Source organism: Dermacentor andersoni, chromosome 10 (genome assembly GCF_023375885.2).
Source record: "Dermacentor andersoni chromosome 10, qqDerAnde1_hic_scaffold, whole genome shotgun sequence".
In the NCBI taxonomy this organism is placed as follows: domain Eukaryota; kingdom Metazoa; phylum Arthropoda; class Arachnida; order Ixodida; family Ixodidae; genus Dermacentor; species Dermacentor andersoni.
Genome location: NC_092823.1, coordinates 67,842,528 through 67,863,409, shown reverse-complemented (window position 1 = coordinate 67,863,409; position 20,882 = coordinate 67,842,528). Strand labels below are relative to the sequence as shown.

At 48.5% G+C, this 20,882-nt stretch overlaps 1 protein-coding gene across 2 annotated transcripts in view; it reads right to left on the bottom strand.

The window, feature by feature from the left end:
* LOC126543996 (uncharacterized protein CG43867) overlaps window positions 1-20,882 on the bottom strand; it is a 90,357-nt gene that overhangs the window by 16,364 nt on the left and 53,111 nt on the right. For both annotated transcript variants that reach the window (XM_050191177.3, XM_055062437.2), the window contains exons 18-22: window positions 20,501-20,772; window positions 18,045-18,225; window positions 13,750-13,905; window positions 5,505-5,555; window positions 25-122 (exon numbers count right to left, since the gene is read on the bottom strand). In XM_050191177.3, coding sequence (XP_050047134.1) covers window positions 25-122; window positions 5,505-5,555; window positions 13,750-13,905; window positions 18,045-18,225; window positions 20,501-20,772 — 758 coding nt within the window. The remainder of the gene's footprint in view (window positions 1-24; window positions 123-5,504; window positions 5,556-13,749; window positions 13,906-18,044; window positions 18,226-20,500; window positions 20,773-20,882) is intronic.

Below are 20,882 nucleotides of genomic sequence, written 5' to 3'. Positions count from 1 at the left end.
GAGTAACATGAGGGGGACAGTCACCTGTTTTTGAAGGTGAGGCAGATGACACGGGTGTTCTCCACTTTACCCAGGTGGCGCTCTCTGAGTGCCTGTTCCCAGCGTGAGATGACATCACACAGCTGCAAAAAGAAGACCCTTGTCAAGAAGCAGTAGCATGTAAAGGGCTCCAAATGGTTGCAACCCACAACTCTAAGAGCATCGTCATACAATGGTTTTCCCTTTGCTTTTATGCTACAGAAAAAAAAAAAATGTGCAGTTTGATAAAGCACTGACAGCGATAGCAAAGTTTAGCATCATGCTCAAGCTTCTTGGACCAACTTCTAATGAGATGCAGGGGCGACAAGCAGGCACTACGCAGCACACGAGAGAGCTGCTGCTACACCGCAAAAACAGCGCCTTGGAAGGTACCAGGCATCTCACAACGCTAGTGAGATGAGGGACTACATGCATCACGACCTCAATGGTGCATGAGATGGGACTGAAGGAAAACCGTCAGAGTTTGTAGCTTGAAGTGTACTGTCAGTTCTCCTCAGACCGCTGCATGCAGTACAGTGTGGTAGCACAGTGACTCAGCAGGAATGCTGATGTCTGTGCTCACAATGCACATGCCTGCAGCAGAGGGCAGGACTCTGCTCTGGCTCCACAACAGAGTTGATTGAGCAGAGCTCGACGGCCCGTCCACGTGACTTAGTCGTTTTTGCAGCCAAATAGAATGTATGTTGCTCACGCCTCTAAGTCATCACATTAATTCATCTGTTGCTACTTCTGTTGTTCGTAAGTGTTCAAAGTGCCATCTGAGCTCCCAAACTGTCACAAAATGAAGTCACCAACAAAGCAAAAAAAAAAAGGTGCAGTGTTGTGCATTCGTGTTTGCAAAGCACACCAGAACCACACTTGCTTCCCCGCCGATGTGTAGAGGTGACGTGACATGCTCCTATATTTCAATTTAGGCTGAACAGACGATATGCAAAATCTACCAGCATACTCTCCACACTGACCTAAGATGGCAGATGCCAGGCTAGAATTGTAAAAGAAAATATGTCAGTACAAGGCCTGGTGCCACCATCCGTGCTGCTTTCCGTTCTTTGCACTATCCAAGCTTTCAAGACACAGGTCTCAGCTTCAGAAGCGCTACTTGCGGGAACTCGGTAGTGAGGGAACAGATAAATTTAGTGAGACCTTGAGGGAGTGCACTTCGCCACAGTCAGTGTTACATTGGTGATGTGCTATTACATGGGAAAGGAAAAAGTCCACTGAAATTGATGGCCGTGTCGATGTGTAAATCGGTAGGCACGTTACCTATATATTTATTATTTTAGCACTGTTCAAAAGCAACACTGTGTTACAGTTATGAATAGTACTGTATATACACATGTAATGGCCGCACCCATGTATAAGCCACATCCAGAACTTTGTAATAAAGATCCCTCAAAAAATATATTTAAAAATTGATTTTTGAGAAGGTTGGCAGTGTTAACTGTTGTGTGGTGCAAGAATTACGAAGCATTTTTTTTATAAATGGCAAGAATAGGCAGCCGTGTTAAGTTTCTGGCACCTGCAGGTAGCAAAAACAGCCTCCGAGATTTAGCAGCTGCCTCCGAGACATTGCCATCGCTGGTCTGTGGGGCATCACCATTTATTCCAGCCGGCAAGTGACGCACTACAGGAATATCCAAGAATAGCCAGAGCCAGTACGAATGACTAATATATTTTAATAAAGGTAGCATCACCGAAAATATTCATGAAAAAAAAATTGTCTTTTTCTCCGTGTAATGGCTGCACCTTTGATTTTCACTCCAAATTGCGGAAAAAAAAAAAAACTGCAGCCATTACACGAGTATATACGGTATTTAGCATGAATTTTGGTGTTAAAAAGTAATTCATTACAACTGCTTAACATGGTCAATTGTCACGAGCCAAGACAAGACAGCATTGCGTTCAAGGCAAGCAGAGGACTCATGGCATTTTGCACTGCATATGGAACGGGGACACTTATAACATTTCAAATGACAAAAGAGCTGTTTCTGAATAAGTGTCAACCCTTCGTTGAGTAACTTATATACAGTAAAACCTCAATAATTCAATCTTGGTTAACTTGAAACTTCGGTTAATTTGTAGAATTTGTGCAGTCATGGTCATTTGCAACACAAATGATACAGGATAACTTGAAAAGCCTGCAGGCATCCATCTGGATAATTTGTTGCTTGCGGTTGTGGCCTCTGAGACTGGCGTGCTCTAACGCACTTCTGGCTTCCCACATATCTCGGATGCAATGTTAGAAATGTGGCAGCATCACATATTTTTGTCTCCTGAAATTGCTTTTATTTAGTGATGTTGATTTCCCCTGGCACTTGCAATACATAAATGCATGGCCTTAGCGATTGAATGCGTGAAAGCCATCGCTGGGACTGCAATTCGGGCACCAGTGATTGAGCAAGCGATTGCACAATGTGGGTGCTGATATTCCATATAGCTGTGCGAACTGCCTACATTGTGTGGCAGTCTGCGTTCATGTGTTCCTGCCCACTGGAAAAAAAAAGGTCATATCATCATCATTTTCTTTTCCCTTTCTGTTTTTTTTTTCTGTTGAAGTACCAGTTGTGTTGACTGTGCTGTTGAATTTTCTTATGCCATTCACTGTGAGTATGCACGTCATTCTTATTTGGCATCTACCTAATACAAGGCTAAACGAGATCACGAACGTTGGAAGGGCCCAAGTATTTAGATCCACTGCTGGTGTGTTTTGTGTGCAAGATTGTCGACCACATGAAAAACAGCCACGTGCATGTTTCCACAAGTGTATGAAGATGGCGACAGGAGTGATTGACTAGGCAGACTAGGCTTTGCCAACTACTTAAACATAGAAGCAGACGAGCATATTTTGCTTAAAATTTTCAAAAGATTTCACGCTTACTGCTGCCCTGTTCTTGCTTAAATTTAGAAAGATTGTGTTTTGGAGACTAGTCATTCAATGTAACACTTGGCACAGTTAATTGCCTGGTGTTTAAGAAAAAAATGCAAGGTTATTGCATTTGTTTACAGGGATGCAAGCTGCCGCCGAGATGGCACTAGCATAAACTTCTGTCACTGCCTGCCAGCAGCTGCAGAATGTAGCTGTTCAGAGAGAGTTGCTGCGCGCTGCCTGCTCCTCTGGAGCACACAGCAACCCTCCTGCTATCTGTGCTTTCAGAGACAGTAAAACTATCTCTCAAAGTGATCGCTCCAGCATACTGCCCCATAACCCTTGGTGCAGCAAACTATAGTACCGAGCAAACCCGGATCAAAGATTACTTCAAGTAGGCCTACTACAGTAGAACCCCGCTGTTACGTTCCTCACTGCTACGTTTTCCCGGCTGCTACGTCATTTTCATCCGGTCCCGGCATAGCTTCCATAGGATCCAATGTATAAGGAACCCTGCTGTTACATCGTAGCTGTGAAAACGTTCCCGCATGATGCGTCGCAACCAGAACCCGCCTGGGCTAAAGTAGGCAATGCGCTCCAACCGCCATTTTGGCTTTTTACGAGTTTTGGCCGGGTTTGACTATGGAACTGGCTGCAAGAAGCCGCACGCCAGTTCGCGAGGGCGCCACGAGGTGGCCATTCATGAAAAATGCTCTCACTATCATCACTGTGATTACGGTCGCCGCATGGTTTGTTGCATAGAGTTTCCTACAAAAATTACTAGAGGGAACTCTGGCGCTAGTGTCTACGGGAGCTGCAACGAGAACGGTTGTCCCAGCATGGGACTTATGGGAAGTACATGGATTTGCCTAAACTTCGTCCTTTTTGGCTTCAAACGGCTTTGTGACTTTTGAAACTCGTCATTTTCAACAGCGTATTCCGTAATAAATAAGTCAATAAACATAATTAAAATTGCCCTACGGCAGGATTCGAACACAGGGACTCTAGCACAGAAGCCTGATATTGAAACCATTAAGCCACGGATGCATGTACCGACAAGCGAATGAAACGCCCTTACGAATTTATCGTGGGCATGCCAGTGCCTTGAGACGCTTGGCGCGTTTCGATTTGGCCACCTGGACAAGCTCAATCGTTGCAATTAATAGCAATTGTACGCGTTCCCGGCGTCTTCTGCACTTCGAAGAATATAGATTGCGCTGAAATATACGACAATAAGATTTATATAGCCTAATATACAAAGCTACAAGAATGTCTGAATCCGCAAGCACGAAGATCAGACAAATCCATGTACTTTCCATCATTCCCATGGTAGGACAACGACTGCAGCGCCAGAGTTCCCTCTAGTAATTTTTGTAGGAAACTCTATGGTTTGTTGGACAGGTCAACTCACGGAGGAAGGAAACTCAGGAGAGGCCCTGACGTCACTCTTTGTGAAGCTATAGCTAAAGGGAAGCCGGAAGTTGGCGTTGCTCTGCCTATCGGGCCAGCTCTCCTCTCTTGTTCACATTTCTCGCGAAACCACGCCGTGCTGCGCGCAACCGGGCTGCTCGGACGCGCGTGCTGCGCAGCAGTACTAAATAATCGTTAGCACGTTAGCATGATTACGCCAAAGAGGGCAAAATATCCCGCGGATATTCCTTCGTTCGTTGCCATTGCCCTGGCACGGTGACGACGAGGAGCACGAGCCGCATGATGCCGGGGAGTTGCCAAATCCTAGCTTTGGAGAAGCCGTCGCGGCTCTGGACCTCCTCCGCAGGTACGCCGCACCTCACAACGACGCTGACAGCAATGCGGCCTTCCAGGCTATTGAGAAATGTGTGGTGATTTCTAGCGAGCGAAAGAAACGGCAAGCCACCATTCTAGACTTTTTAAGGTTCTAAGCGCACTCTGTGGAAATAAATTGTCTACAGTTGAAGCTGCACTTTTTTCATTCATTTTCGGAGCTTTCCTCACTGTTGCATTTTCCCGGCTGTTACGTTTTCTTTCCTCGGTCCGATGAAAAACGTATGAACGGGGTTCCACTGTACATGGTAAATAAGTGTGACATGCTTGTATCATGCAGTCTTGCAGTTCTTTTTCTGCTTTTTCTTTTCCTTTTTTACAGGTAATTACAGAATCCACTGAATTTGAAGATTTTTCACAGTCTGGCAGACTTTGAGTAAACGAGGTTTTACTGTTTTTATTTTTGAAGCACTGCTATTGAAGCCACATACACCGATGCAACAAACTGAGATCGATGAATGCACTCGCTTAAGAGTGTACTGTACAGTGAGTGTCACTATTATACCTTTACATGCGACAGCCTACGAATTGCACTAATGGCAAATCGCACCTACTCAGAGTGTCATTAAACTTGCCTGTCTCGCGAGTTACTAGATGTGTGGGAAAGCCTCCTTATAAAATTTTGGATATTGTCTATTCATGCCCCGAGAGCAGAAGAAGACAGCGGAGTCTGCAACACAGCGTGTTGACCCAAAACAGCCAGTGGAACAAAAAAAATCGCCACAGAACAACCGGTGGAGATTACCCTTAGCGAATCATGGATTTTCACTCTTAGCATGTCCCAGCAATTGCTCACCTTGAGCGTGCTACAGAGGTAAACTTCATCTGCCAGCAGGGAGTCCCCTTTCTGCAGAAAAAAATACAGAGAGAACAAGAGCACAGTGAATGCCAGTCTATAATCATCCGCTCTGCTCAATCTAAACGCACTGCCTAAGCTTGGTTTTTAAGTGTTCAGTGAAGTATTTATTTTTTTTTTATTTTATTTTTTTTTTTTGATGCGAGGATAAATGCCTCAGGGCATACAAGGGTATGTGATGGGGGTGAATAAGGATGATTAAATGAATGAAAAAAGATTTGCTGACTTAATGAAGTCCAAGAGGGACCGATAATGCGGTCCCTGCGTCCAAGCAGTGTAATGGCTCAGATTATGCGGCGAGAGTCCCGCTGCTGCGAGGTGCCGGAGCCTCGTCGGTTTGAGTGCAGGGCAAACCCACAGCAGGTGGTGGATGTCGGCTTCAACATTTCGCGACTTGCAGAGCGGACACTCAGGACGAGGATATAGCGGGCGAAAGTGCGGCCACTTCCTAGTCACGGCAGGAGTGAGGGCTACCCCGACCCGTATCCTCCGAAGCGCAACCTCCTCTGCACGGGTAAGACCGCGGGGGAGGTTTACCGCACACGGAGGTATGAGAGCACGTGTGCGGCGCCGGAGGTGCTCCTTTCTTGTTAAAAGGAGGGTGGCATCATCTAGGTGAAAGAGTTGAGGCAGTGACGATGGAGAGGTCGCTAGACGGGTCGCAGAATCCGCACGGCTTTGGAAGCTTAGAAGGTCGCGTGGGATCCACTCGACAGATATTGGCTGCGGGATGCGTGCCGCCAGAAGATGGATCTCTTGGCATATGTCAGGGCTGCGACTGACGCGTCGCAGAAGCCGCGTCGCCTGGAGGGCATCAGTGCGGATGACGATGCGGGCCGTGGGGACCATGGGAAAGGCGGCTACAGAGCACAACGCTTCTCGGATAGCAAGGAGCTCAGCACAAAAGGAGGAAGGAGGTTCTTGGACTTGAAACCGGGTCGTCTTATTAAGGGCAGGTGCGCATGGGCAATAAATTGCAGTGGTTGTTTCACAGCCCTTAATGCTTGCATCCACGTAAAGGACGATGGAGCCAAGCGGCAGGTGGGCATCTTGAGCTACAATTCGGTCACGAAGCGACGCCGCCGCGTGAGTTGATGTCGGGCGATGTATATCAGTTGGCTTGTTATCACTCAGTTGTACAAAACTCCAGGGAGGAAGAACTGGCGATGGTGGTGGTAGAAGCGAGTTCGAGAAAGCGTAAGCCCTGAGAGCACACGGTGCGTGTGAAAGGCTGGTCTTAAGCTTGCGAGCATCACGTCGCTGCTGCACCAGCTCATCTAGTGTGTTGAGCTGTGCATTTTCTTGGAGAGCCACAATCGGGGTGATGCGGGGAAGGCAAGTGATGACCCTCATTGCCTCGCGATTAACAGCCTCAAGGCGATCCCATTGTGCCCTCGTCAAATGCTGGAATTGGGCTTGATAAATAAGGCGTGGTTGCACTACCGCCTTCACCAATTGTCGCGCAACATATGAGCGGGCGCCGCCCATTTTAGGAGCAATGCGCCTAATCAGACCCAACGTCTGAATTGCCTGCTTTTTAGCGCTGGAGAGCCAAGCAGTTCCGGTTCCCGACTCGTGTACCATCAGACCCAGAATTTTTATAGTTGAACATTGTTGAAGAGGGGTTCCGGACAGATGAAGACGAATGGGTGTTCCAGAGAGTTTACGCCGGCCCCAGCGATTGGCGACTGACATGTAAGCAGATTTGCTGACGGAAAGCCTAAGGCCGACCGAAGAGGCGTAAGTCGCCGTGATATCTAAAGCTGATTGAAGGGCAGCGGCTTGGGTCTGCAGGTCCTGATGAGTGCTCCATACCGTGATGTCATCAGCGTACAACAAGAACTTTATGTTGGGTACATCGTGCAAGCGCCATGCAAGCGGGATGAAAGCAATATTGAATAACGTAGGTGACAATACAGATCCCTGGGGTACGCCACGAAGAGGGACGAATGAGCCGACGGCGTTACCACTGAGGCGAATCGCAAAATGTCGGTCTTCAAGGAAAGATTTCACAAAATTCCGTACTCTAGGGGGAAAATGCAGTATGTCAATTGAAGCCAAGATGGCAGCATGACTGATGTTATCGTACGCCTTTTCGACGTCCATAGCGAGGACAGTACGGACACTGTGGCTACGAGTTGACGATAAAACCGAGGATGCCAAGACAGCCAGCCCATCTTCAGTACCTATGGATGGACGGAAGCCAATTTGAGCAGGGTGGTAGAAACCGTGGTGCTCTAGCCACCACGACATTCGTGTGGCTAGCATTTTCTCAGCAAGCTTGCACAACGTTGACGTTAGGGAAATGGGTCGGAAGTTGCCAAGGTCAGTCGGCGGCTTGCTTGGTTTCGGAATCGGGATCACAATAGCTGACTTCCAGCCTGGAGGGACAACGCCATCTAGCCATACCTTGTTAATGGTGTCGAGGAGTTGAGGCAGCACAGCGGAACTCAGGTTCTTGTAGGCCTCATAAGTTATAGAGTCTGGACCTGGTGCTGTCTTGCGACTGGTACCATCTATCGCTGCAAGCAACTCAGGCATGGTGAAAGAGCTTGCAATCCCCTCGGAGTCTGCTGTAGATGGTAACCTGTCGATATGTGTCGGAATGCCTGCCAAGGGAGCACCATTGGCTGTTTGAGGCAACACGTCGTACTGCGGGAAAAACTTCCGGGCTGCTTCTCGGGCGAAATCATCCGGCGACAAGCCAGCAGCGAAGCAGGCTGTGGCTGCCGCGTCTGGACGGCGGCCACCGTGTTCCATGGCACGGAAGGTTCGCCAGAGAGAAGCATTCGATGTCTTGGATGAAAAACGCTCACACCACGTATGCCAGTGCCTCCGCGAGAGGTCGCGTTCATATCTGCGGGCCTTAGCAGTAAGGAAATTCAGTCTTGTACGTGCTTGTGCAGAAGTGGGGTCTCGGGATGCGGCCAGCTCAGCTTGTCTGCGAGCAGCCCACAAGTTGAGCAGGCCGATATCCGGTGCCGGTCGATCAACGTCTACCCAGCTGATGGTTGTAGCTTCATTGAGCGCGCTTTGTATGCGGTCAACAAGTAGTGGTGACGAGTCCACAGAGGTATCTTGGAGAACGGTGCGAAATTTGTCCCAGTTGATCACAGAACACTTGCGGCGCAATCGGCGGGCCTGCGACGGATGAAGGCCGATGATGATAGGGTGATGGTCACTACCCCAGCAGTCGGGCTCCAGGTGCCAAGTGGGAGAGCCGGGACCCGACCACCACGTAAGATCCGGTGCGTATGTTGTACGTCGAGCTTGAGGCACAGCTCGCGTTGCTGAATCGGGATGGTTCAGTAGTACAAACAACGCATCCGCGAAGGCGTCCCGCACACGCCTACCTCGAGGGCTAGAAGTAGGGTACCCCCAATCTGGGTGAGGGGCGTTGAAATCACCACCAACTAAAATAGGACACGCTGGGTATTGGCGACGGACATTCACCAACCAGCCCAGATTAATTCTTGAAGAAGAGCCACCGGCTGGTCTTATGTAGTATGACACTACCACAACAGTTGCCTTGGGTAACTTCACAGCTACTGCCACTACCTCCTGATATGAGTTACACCAGTTTTCAAGAGAAAGGCAGACCTGAGGATAGCGCGTATCCACATACACTGCCGCCTTTCCTGGAGGGGCAGCTGTGTGCACGCGATGGTCACTCATCGAAGGAGACACGTATCCACTGAAGCCCGGAATGGCAGGCAAGGCGTTGGTCTCCTGTAGTAACAGGGCCCACACCTGCAACTTGTTCATACGTAGACGGGATTTAAGCTCCCCCACTTTCGTGGAGAGCCCTCTACAGTTCCATTGAAGCACGCCACAAACACCTGTGCCCGCCATTTTGATTACGAGTCCAGACGTTGCAGAATCACAGATGTCAGGTTGGATAACTGGCTGACCATGAACCGCAAAAGGGATGTTGTAGAGTTATCCGGCAACGGAGCTGAAGATCTGGTAGACTCTGCGACCGATACAGCGGGGCGTGACAGAGACGATGATGCAGCGGAATCGATACTTGTAGTGGTGTGAGATTCCACTGCACGTCGCCGACGCGCAAGTAGTTCACGGTGTTGTCGGAGCTTGGATACCTCCGCTAAAAGGCGGGCAATTTGATTGTCAACTGCTGCCATATCATCACGCGGATGTTCAGGCCCGTTCTGCTTCTGTATAACCAGCGGGCGACGGCGGTCTTTGCGAACTTTGTCACTGTAAGTCTGTTGGGAATGGGGTGCAGGCGGGTCGGGCTCGGAAAGCTCTGGCCAGTCGTCGTCATCCCAGTGGAGCGCCGCAAATCTGTTAGATGTCAGCACTGGTTGTGTTGCAGCATGCTGAGGCCATTGCTTAGGAATCCCGCGACGAACCTTCTGAGTGGCCTTTTGTTTTGTGGGACAAGTTGGAGAAGTGATCTCGTGGTCGTCGGTCTTGCAGAGTCCACATCGATAAGACACTGCGCCAGCTAATACAGCTTCATCTGGCGCTGTAAATGGACAGGATCGGCGCATGTGGCCCGGTCGGAAACATTTGTAACAATAGACGACACTGGGTTTATATGGCCGAGGTCGTAGAATGCAGCCATAGTAGTACAGGCGGGCTGGGGGAGTTGGTGGGCCCTGCAAGGTGACGATGCAAGAGCGCCCCTTTCCCATGTAACGCGCTTGAATGACACGGTGAGTAGGACAATAGAGCTCACGCTGGAGAGCAGTCTGGTCCTCGCCAACGTCAACGTTGTAAACGACACAGCGCTGTAGATCCGAGCCCTCTACCAGGTACACCTGGACCGGCACGGTGACCTCGCTCGTTATCGAGAGACGTTGAAGCGTTTGCAAACGCTCGACAGCAGCCAATGTCGGCAGCCACACAGCGATGGTATTTGACTTCTTCCGGGCCGTGAAGCCGCGGAAGCCTGTGGTGCCAAGACAAGCGTCTAGGTTCGCCTGAATAATCCTGTTCGGAATCTCCGTGAGGCTTATGGGGGCCAGAGCTTTAATGGTTGCTTTATAGCAAACTGAGCCCGGTGTCGACACAACTGGGTGGTCAGTCGTTAGACAGGAACGCTTGCCTTGGGAGCCGCTGTTGGCCGAACACGAATCTGGTGCAGATTGCTCCGAAGGACGCTTCTGAGAACCACGGGGGGCCGACGGCACAGATGGTAGCGCAGAAGACAAGTCCATAGGAGTACTCGTTTCATCATGCACAACAACTGGAGTCCCATTCCCGATCGGTGTCTGGGAAGCCATCGCCGGGCTCCGCCTGGAGGGCAGATCACTCACGGTCTGATGTGCATTTTGGGAAGGCGATGGGTGGGCTGTAGCCGAAGGACTTGGAGCAGGAACCAGGAGCTGGGATCCAGGCTCAGGTGTCAATTGTGCGGCCGGTAACGCCGTCGTGACGAGCGGCGCCGGCGAATCTACCGCCGCCAGCGCGTCACCGGAGGCACTAGGCCTAGTCCCAGTGTACAACTCAGCTGCAGGGCCGATGGGGTGACATTCGCTGAATGTCAAAAAACCGGACTGCGCATGAGCATCCGGGGCGTCCTCAGATGTCTTGGGGTCCAATCTCTTGATGTATGGAACGTATTTACGCGGAAGGCGAGATTTTTCACAGGAGCGGTGAGCAGCCACCTTAGCAGGGAAACTTCGTCGTCCTCTTCCTGAAGTATTTATGGGAGTGTGCTAAAGGTGAAGCAGGCTTAGCAGAAACTGGTGTTCAAGATGAATTCCTATCAGCAATTGTGAGGCGTTGACGATGAGGATGAAACGTGTTTCCCTCCTCCTTTACAGCAGCAATAGCACAGAGTTTCAGCTCAGCATTGGCAGTCCTCTCCACACTAACCAGCGTATCCTAACAATTAACGTTCGGCCACTCAGCGGGAACGCTAATGTGCATGTGCACAATGCTGCCCCCCCCCCCACTTGGCTACAGTGCTGATTGAGAGGAGTCTGAAGGCGTGTACACTCGAATTCTTCGACGGCAAGATGACAACTCATTTCAATTTCGACTGACTGATTTAGCTGGTTCAACTCATTGACATGCATTTCATAAAGATTTAAGATCCCCAAAGCAGTAGCTCAGTGCCACCGTTAACAGTGCTAGCCTTTCCCTTGCTTGGATTTTTGCTATGACTTATTTGTATGGCTCCTAGCCATGACCTAGCGCTACGACCTAGCTTTCGCTGCAGCTACCCAATGCAAAGCTTGAGGTCAGGCAGCCAAACAGCTTCTAAAATTATTACTTGCATCAAGGTTCTGTATCAGCTAAGCTTTCCACTTTCTGTAAGCTTTTGTTCCAACATGTGTATATTTGCTATATAATGTGGCATTCTTGTTCCCTATAGTACAGTTGCATTATATATAAGATAGACACGTCTGATCATTGCCTTTAAATTTGCTTTTAAGTGTCCTAACTTTGAAGTTGCTCACTGGTTACCCAAGTGGGATCACATTTCATTATACAATGATAACTGCTGAGAACATTACTGCTACTGAGACTGGCATTCTCTTAGGCGTAGCCTAAGCGAGTGTGTCAGTGCCGCTGCCAATACACAGTTTTTGTTTGATGGAATGACTTTGCCAAGACAGGATAGCAGGTAGCGTACCAAGCGAGCCTAGTTTACAGTGTCCCGAACCAATAAGTTGTTCATCATTGGCTTGGTCAAACGAAATGGGACATCGCGAAAAGGAGCAGAGCACGACGAAAACATCCGTGTCATAGCCTATTTAGTACTTAAGGGGGTAGCCGTTCACCTCTATCACAACGTGCTGGCCTTGTCCTTGCGACGATTCAACGCTTCACACCCCGGAGTGGCGCACTGATGCAAAATGTCCCCGTTTTCAGCAAATTTCCATGTTTGTGGGACCGGCTAGATTCATATACCTCGTTGACCTTTTGCACCAAAAGTGGCTCGTGAGCGCCTCTTTTACAGCTTCGAAGAAACAGTACGCCTTGGCATCAATCATAAGCAAAACAAGAATGACCCATACTTGAGTATCCATGCAGTACAGGAGCATGAGAACCTTGGTCACTTCAGAAGTGGTGATAAGGCTAGATGCAGACACATAGTCCTCAAATCAGAGCAGCCATGCTGGCTACTGCACGAGCCATGTCTTTTGCACCCTCTACAGCACTGATTGTACTTTCGTCTGTCTGTAGCAATGCCTTTCGCTCAATTCTATGCCACTCAATCTTATCATCCAGCCAGTTGATCACATAGATAACGTGATTAGAGCGTTGCACTGACCACTGATAAAGCACGAACGACATAAAAAAAGATACCATAAAAGGCATTGCTGAAAATCACGACCATGGAATGTTCAGGCCAAGGGCAAGCGTAGTATGTGTGTATAGCAATATGCGTTGATAAATCTGGGCCGTTATTCGTGGAACATCACTTACGATACTTTCATTTTTGCTATAGTTTTCATGACTAGCATAGGACGTGTTGAACGGGCAGCAGCATCTTCGCACTGCGATAAGGTAGCGTGCTTGGCATTGTGCAAGCAATGCTGTCGCTCGTAGACAGCAATGCGTATTGCACTGGTCACACGAAATCGAAGGTATCTCCGAAAGTGACCATCCGAGAATACAGTACACTTTTTCTTTTTTGGCAACTCACAGAATAAAGTCCATCACTTTTGAGCGAATGCGGCATTTTTAACTCTAGATTATTTGGAGATCTTGGTGGTCCCTGTTGAGTCCGAATTATTGGTCAGCAACTGTATCTATATTTTAAATCTGCAGACGTGATGTAGACACATTTATTCTAGTACATATACTGTTGCTCTAGCTTGAGCAGCTCAGTTCTGTATGTTTCACTGATAGATCATCTAGCAAAGGCTTTAGCTAGCTTAAAGTCTTTTTGGCAGTCTCACTACAGGGCCTCCATCTATTGTACATACTATACCATTGAACCTCGATGTAATGTCCACAAATAAAATAAAATATTGAATATAATGAAATAAATATAGAATTTTACTGCCCACGCTTTGTTTGAACCAGTATTCCAGTGTTACAACGAACCTGAAAGGGCAAAATCTAAGCTTCGGCTACAGTTTGTCTGCTTGCAGCTACAAATATGCATTCTCATAGCAAGAATGTCAAATACTCAACAAGAACAATTTGAGAAATGTCACATTCTGGACGCAAGGTGTGTAAAAAATTAGCAGGAGGTAATCACATGAGTGGAGAGGTTGAGGCAGTGCTGGACACCCTTGTCAATGGGGTCGTCACTGTAGAGTGCAAAGCCCGACTGGCTTGGGTCACGCATGCCGGCTTCCTGGGTCAATGTCCCGATGAACTCATCCACTGTAGTGGAGCCGTCAAAGCCAACAACCTGGAATGGACAGAAAGAATACTTGTGGTCAGTTCAACTCTGCAGCAAGCATCCATGAATGTCGCATTCTAACATTTCTCTTATAAGTGGTCGAAGTAGGTCGCACATGGAAACATCTCATGTAAAGGATCCATGCAAACAACTGATTTCATGAAAATCATGGCCAACAACTACAGTCAACGTCAGATTTTTCAGACTCCCTAGGGGCCGCGAAAACGTCCGAAAATCAGGCAGCCTGAAAAAATTTATGCATGCCTTTTACTGCCCACAAGGGCTCAAATCGCCACAGGCACATCTGAAATATCGCTGAAGGCCTGCCAGCGCACTCATTAGGCCTGTCGGTTCTCGTACCATGACAGGAGACGGCGGGTGCCCGCATGTATAATTATAATAGAAAATGTGTGACAGTGGCCCCGTGACAGTGCCCCCCTTCCGCTCTCGATATGCTTCACCGCAATACATTGAGCATGCTTGACAGTGTTACACCGATGTATTGCGGCGACGCTGGCTTTTGAAAACCGGCAATTTGCAAAGCATGATCCTTGCCGTACTTTCCACACTTCGAAGCTATCGGCAAGGATGACAGCGGCGAATTCTTTCAATGAAAAAGTCACAGTTTCATCCGAAAGGCCAAGCATCGATTGCGACAGCAAATTAGTAGACAGATATACAAAGTAAGGTTACTGGTTTTATCGCCCGTGTAAACTTGCAAAAATCCGCTTGCTACCTAAATTAACAAGCATGGTGTCACGCGCACACAAGCTACATCTCGCTCGATGGCCAAGGAAACTCACTGTCAAAACACTGGAATGAGAAAGCGTGGCGGCAGCCTCTCACTTCAACGCAAACTAAGCGGCGAGAACCCAGCTCACACGAAGCTATTAGCCTTCGGCACACCTAGACACTGTACTCATTGCAGATCGCTTTCATGATAGGGCTTGTGTGGCCGCGCCATACATCGCAGCCGCGGGAGTAGAACGCCCCCATCCCTGCCTCCCCTCTCCCCCGTGCCTTGTGCGCGACGGAAGACGGTGCACTTCATCCCCACTGTCCACCCTTGCGCGCAAGGTTGAGCTGCCATCGCTGCCTCACCCTTGCAAGCTTTCACTCGCACATACAGCATGCGACGTGCAGCAACGATGTTATCACCCTTAGACTTTATGCCGAACATCACGGCAATGGCCGGAATGCGCCTAGAGTGTCCATATAATTGCTATCACAATAAAATATGGCTCCAAACAGCAAAAAGCATGATACCGAATTTCGAAGCACCTAGGCTTAGCGTTGCCACGCTGGTGGCTACGGCTGCTAGCCAAATGGCATGCAGGAGCACTGGTTTGATGCTGCGACATAACGAAAATGGCGCTGGTGGAGGCTTCGATTATTGCCGTTCCAAACCCATGGTCACGACAGAAATTCCGGGAAATCGAACAGCAAGGGGTTTCCATGTCCGAGACTACAGTGCAGTCCACTTATAACGATATCGAGAAAGACGAAAAATATGATCTTTATAACCGATGATCGCTATATCTGGACTGCAGTTACCAAAAAAAAAAAAAAAAAAAATTTTAAACGCGTTTGCGCTCTTTACCTTTGCAGCTCTGAACTCGAATTCGCTACTTGCTCTAAAGAATAGATGATGTGTACAGTAGGCCGTGAAAAACAAACTTTATTTCTAGCGCCAATGACCGTGTCAAGGATTAGGCGCGCCGAAATAGTCCGAAATCTGCACTTGCTTTTGCGGCAGCTTCAGCTTCACAACCGCGGTGTGCATGGATTCCAGCTGCTGCGCGAACACTGGCGGCAATCCTTTAGCATGCATAAAATCAATTAACGAGTCGATCGACGACAGTGCACTTTGCGTGGACATCGTGGTCGGGGTCAAGGAGCCACTGTCGATCTCGTTGTCACTGTCGCTGATGCCGTCGCCACCGTCGCACAACTTTGCGTCTGTCGAGACAGCACATCTTCGGCGATCGCCTCGTCGGGGACCTCATCGCAGAACGAGGCAGCACTGTCTGCAGTCAAAAACTCCTCCTTCGACACACCACCTGTGTCACCAGTAGGAACGAGCTCCCAGAGCTCGGTTATGTCAGCGAATTCCACCGGGTCGGTCTCAGCGGGTTGGGGAAGTTCGTCCTTACGCACAAAGCCCGCCTTCTTGAAGCAATTGGTGATGAACCACTGGTAAAGCGCCTCTTCAACATCGGCATACAAAGGGTCTCTAACCCCTTTTCCGCTGATCGGAATGGCCGCTGATAGCTCCTGCCTTCACAATCGCGGTGCTCCCGGTTTTCAAGATGGTTGATATCGTTAACTGAACGAGCTCATACTTCTTCACGAGGGCGCTCACCTTGAAGCCGCATCGAGAGTCCTGCAAAATATCAATCTTCGTGTCAAGCGACACAGCTTTGTGCTTTGTCGGCGCCATCTTCGAACTGGGTTGAACCGTTTGTTGCACACTGCTTCGGTGGCGTCAGCCTGCTATCGCGAGAGAGACGCGGGACGGGCGCCACCGTGCCGCTTTGCTTGTCGCTTCTTTTTTTCTTTCTCTCTCTATCGGAGCGACTGTGGCCGATGCGCATGAAGCAGCTAGCGCCATCTTGTGGCGCGCTGCGCCAACGTTGGCTGCGCCTACTCGTGCGCGGGCGGGGCGAGACGCGCTGCACGGTAATGGCGGCAGATACGAACTTACGGAGGTAAACATCGCCTCGTCTTGACATCGTTCGTTTCAGGGAACTAAGCAACGCAAACGTTACGATTATTTGGCACGGAAAACGCCGTCCAGACTGCAAAATTTTGATCGTTATATCCGATATGCGGTGAATAACCTATCGTTATAAATGGTTTTTTTCCCCATAGACCTAATGCATAAAATGACACTCTCATGTCGACCCATCGTTATAACCGATATATCGTTATATGTGGTATCGTTATAAGTGGACTGCACTGTACAAACGTCCTTATGCATTGGCTCCTATGGGGTCCATGGCAGTGCCACGAAGTCGTCTGAATTACCGAGCATGTTTGAAAAATTCGTAGTTAACTGCAGCTGCAACAAAACTGCAATCTGGAATGAGTTTCCAACTTTTCTTTTGCGCTGATAACATCACCATATCCCACACAAAAGCAAAAATAAAGAGCACTCTTTTGTATGGCCTCGTGCAAATGAGAACAGATTACGTTTGAAGTCAAGTTAAGCATCGATATAATGAAGACAGTGAGTTTTATGATCGGCACTGTGTCCCTTTTACTCATTCAATTCTTGTAATTATTATTATTTTCTTTCTTTTTGTGAATGCTGGCGATTCATAGAGTGCACAAAAACTATGATATGGTGTCTCAAGACCCTCCAATACAGCCAAACCTTGATATAACGAAGTCTGTAAAATCGGCAATTCGCTTTGCTATATCAAATTTCATTATATTGAAATTCAATCTTTTATGAAAATACCGTATTTATTCGAATCTAATGCACAGTTCTTTTCCAATATAATGGGTCCACAAATTGCGTGCGCATTAGAATCGAGTATGACCCTAAATCTGCATTACCATATCGCCACTGGCATTTCAAAATGGCCGCCTCGTATGCGCTTCGAGCCTAGCTGCCGCACCTTCCTCCATGTGCTGCAGTACGTGTGCTTAGGCAATGCTTCCTTTGGCTTAGGTTAATGCACCCTTTGTGTTTTCTGTGTCTGCTCTATCAACATGGAAGTGCCAACTGCAAGGACATGTTGAGTTCATCACAATGCCACAATTAAAAGGAAAGCTATCACATGTGCGGAGACAGACGGAAACCAGGCCACATCACAGGCGTTCAAAGTACCCGAAATTTGCGTGCGGGACTGGGGAAAATAGGAGAAGCTTTCTACTCCGGTGGCTGCTACATACGGCACGGCCGCGTGGCCCCTGTCTTGAAAGCAATCTTTGGCGGAGACAGGAGTCTACGCATCTAGGCGCATCACGCTGTGTTCTTGTCAGTTCGCGTCGAAGCGAGAGGCCGCACAAAGGTCAATTCCCTAACTCCTGCTACCGCACTTCCTCAATCCAGCGTTTAAAGTGTTTCCGCGGTCAGTCTGAGGAAGGTCTGGGTCCAAAATGCGCTTTGCATCTGTGCCCGCCCCCTTCCCATTCCTCACCAGGTAGGTGCCGTTGAGGAAGTGGACGGGAATGGAGTGCGGCAGGGAGTGGTGGAACGGGTTGCGCTGCAGGATGCTGAGCACCTCCATGCGCGAGGGACGGCACTCCCGGGGGCTGCCCGCCTTCAGGGCACGCTCCAGGGCCCGGCCGCAGAATGACGCGTACTGGCCCGGTTCACTCCTGCGGAGAGGCGGTTTTGGAAGTTTCGCACACCTGGCACGCACCACAACAGTGAGTTATGCAGGAATCTGCAGAACTCATATCTGTACTGGTGATCTTGTCTACGCACTACATGACCTTTGCCACACTCCACTTCTCTGTTATCCACAACTAGATCATCAGTTAATCGTGTTGGCAACTGACAGCCTATTCCACATTGTCGCCCTTCCGTTTCTTAATGTTCAGCTGTCATTATCCAATCCAACCTTCGCTGTGTGATCCTTCGCTTCTTCTTCAAGTTTTCATGTTATCCTCCAAGTTCTTGGTCACATAAGTTAAGCAGTTAAGCATGTTTTGAGGATATCAGTAGGCTACCATTCACCATCTCGCCCTGCCGGTCCAATTCAGTCACACAATCAGTCCAACCAATTTTTATTTGCCTGAAAATGTGATGCCAGCTTGACCGAACCCTTGTAGCCCCATAGGAAGACAGCCATTAATTACCTTATCACTGCCTGTGCCATCGAGTTTGCCACAAAAATTGCTAGACAGAAATTTGGCACTAGCGTCTATGGGAGCTACAAACATGTCAGCACAGACAGCATGGTTGAATGATGGGGCAATACATGAAGATCAGCCTAAACTTCGTGCTTTTACAACTTTGCGCCTTGGCAAATGGAACATATAGGTGACGTCTAAAACTTGACGTCCTTGAGATGTCTCCAGCTCTTGCAATCGCTTCCGCTGCTTGCAGCCAGCAAAAGCATCGCCTTCAAAATCTATATTTGTTACCCAAAGGGTGCCATAGTTGAGTGTTGGATTTGAACAATGCGTATTGAACAAAATGCTGCATAATAAATGCAACAATTCAAAATGAATGTGCATGTGTTCAGAGACTTGGCGCCTTCAAGCATTTATAAAAGATATGATTACCTGGACTTAAGAAAGATAAGGCATAATATCGTATCCATCCATAATGCCATCATTACTCGCATAATGATGGCATTTTTTTGTCAGAAAAACTGACGCAAATTCAGGGGTGCGATCATTACACGGGTTAAATTTCCCGCGAGAATAAAAAATTTTTTTTTTGTCCCGTGTTTGCTGTGGGAAGCTGGTGCGGGACACCAAAACAAAAATGGCGGCCGGCGAAGCAAGCCGAACGCGCCGAACGTGATTTTTTTTCTTTTCGTGAGTACATTACGTGCATTGAAACAGTTTCTTCCGTATCAGTGATGAATAATATCGTTAATATTGGCAAGTTTGCGGCAATAATGTAGCCATGTCCGCTTTGAGGGGACAGAAACAGATGGGCGCACTTAGCTGCCAGTGACATAGAAAGGCATGGCCGGCGTGCTGCGGAAACTGCGGCATCTGTCTTCACTACTATCCTAATACGGCACGTTTCCGCTAAGGGTAGGCGAATATCTTAGCTGTGTTACAAGCGTCAGCGTATGAATAGGGTACACATTTAACGTGTCAGTGTAAACGTGGCTACTTTCATTGCCGTGCGCGATTTGTTGCGTGCCCACGAGTGCAGATGAAAAGAATCGAAAGGCGCCATTTTTTTGTTTTTGTTGACCACAACCATAATAAAGCCTACCAATAATAAAGGCAAGTTTGGTTGTACCTCTTTTTGTCACAGAAGTGCGGAAAGTGATGAAATGTTTGGTGCATGCAGACCGCTTGGCTTGTTTTGAAGAGTCGTTCGCGTAGCATTCGACAGATGGTAAGCGCGATCATTATTAGCTAGCCTTGGCACACGACATATCGGTGCTGCAAGTTCGGGGTGCGATCATTACATGGGAAATAAAAAAAATCAAATTTTGACCACAAAATTCAGGGGTGCGATCATTACGCGAGTGCGATCGTTATGCGAGTAAATATGGTAAATACATCTGGATAAACATACGAAGCCACAAGTACCGAGATTAAACAAATTCACATACTATCTATTGTTCCCATTGTAGCTGAATGATGGCAGCCCCAGATTTCCTTCTAGTACATTTAGTCAAACAGCAATATATAACAAACACGGATATATGTATAACAAATTATCGGTTATTAAGAAGCAACTAAAAGTTGTCTGAATGCTATCAGAGTTTAATAGATACGTGTTCATAAGGAATCTTGGATATAATGAAACTAGTTTTATGTCGAATGTGGCTTCATTCTAACGAGGTCCCTCTGTCCTGTTTCCTGCCCTGTGGCATGTTTGTATGTCAGCTCAGCATAGCTTTCCACACTTGTGTCATGAATACCGCACCATGCTTCACATGGCTGGTCGGTGAATCACCTGGAGTCTGCGTGCCGCAAGAGGTGCTTCCTCAAGAGCCACCGGGTCCTGTTGCGTGGCGGGAAGAGGGCCACTGCGAGAGAGAGCAGCTGCCATCCCTGCACGAGCACCCAGTCGGCCGGCTGCTGGTAAGGGGGTGGCGGCGCCTGATGGCACGGCGGCGCCGGGGCTGGCGGGGGTGGTGGTCCGCCAGCCTTGTCGGTCGTTGGGGAACCCTTCTCGGAGGACGAGTCGCACAGGAACAGGGACTGAGTTGCGCACAGCAGCAGTTGCTGCATGGCATTGATGGCCAGGGATAAAAGAAATGAGAGGAGGAGCCCATGCAATGAGGAGCAAATGGTATGGTTTCACATAGAGATAAGGAATAGCAGCCATCTTAGCA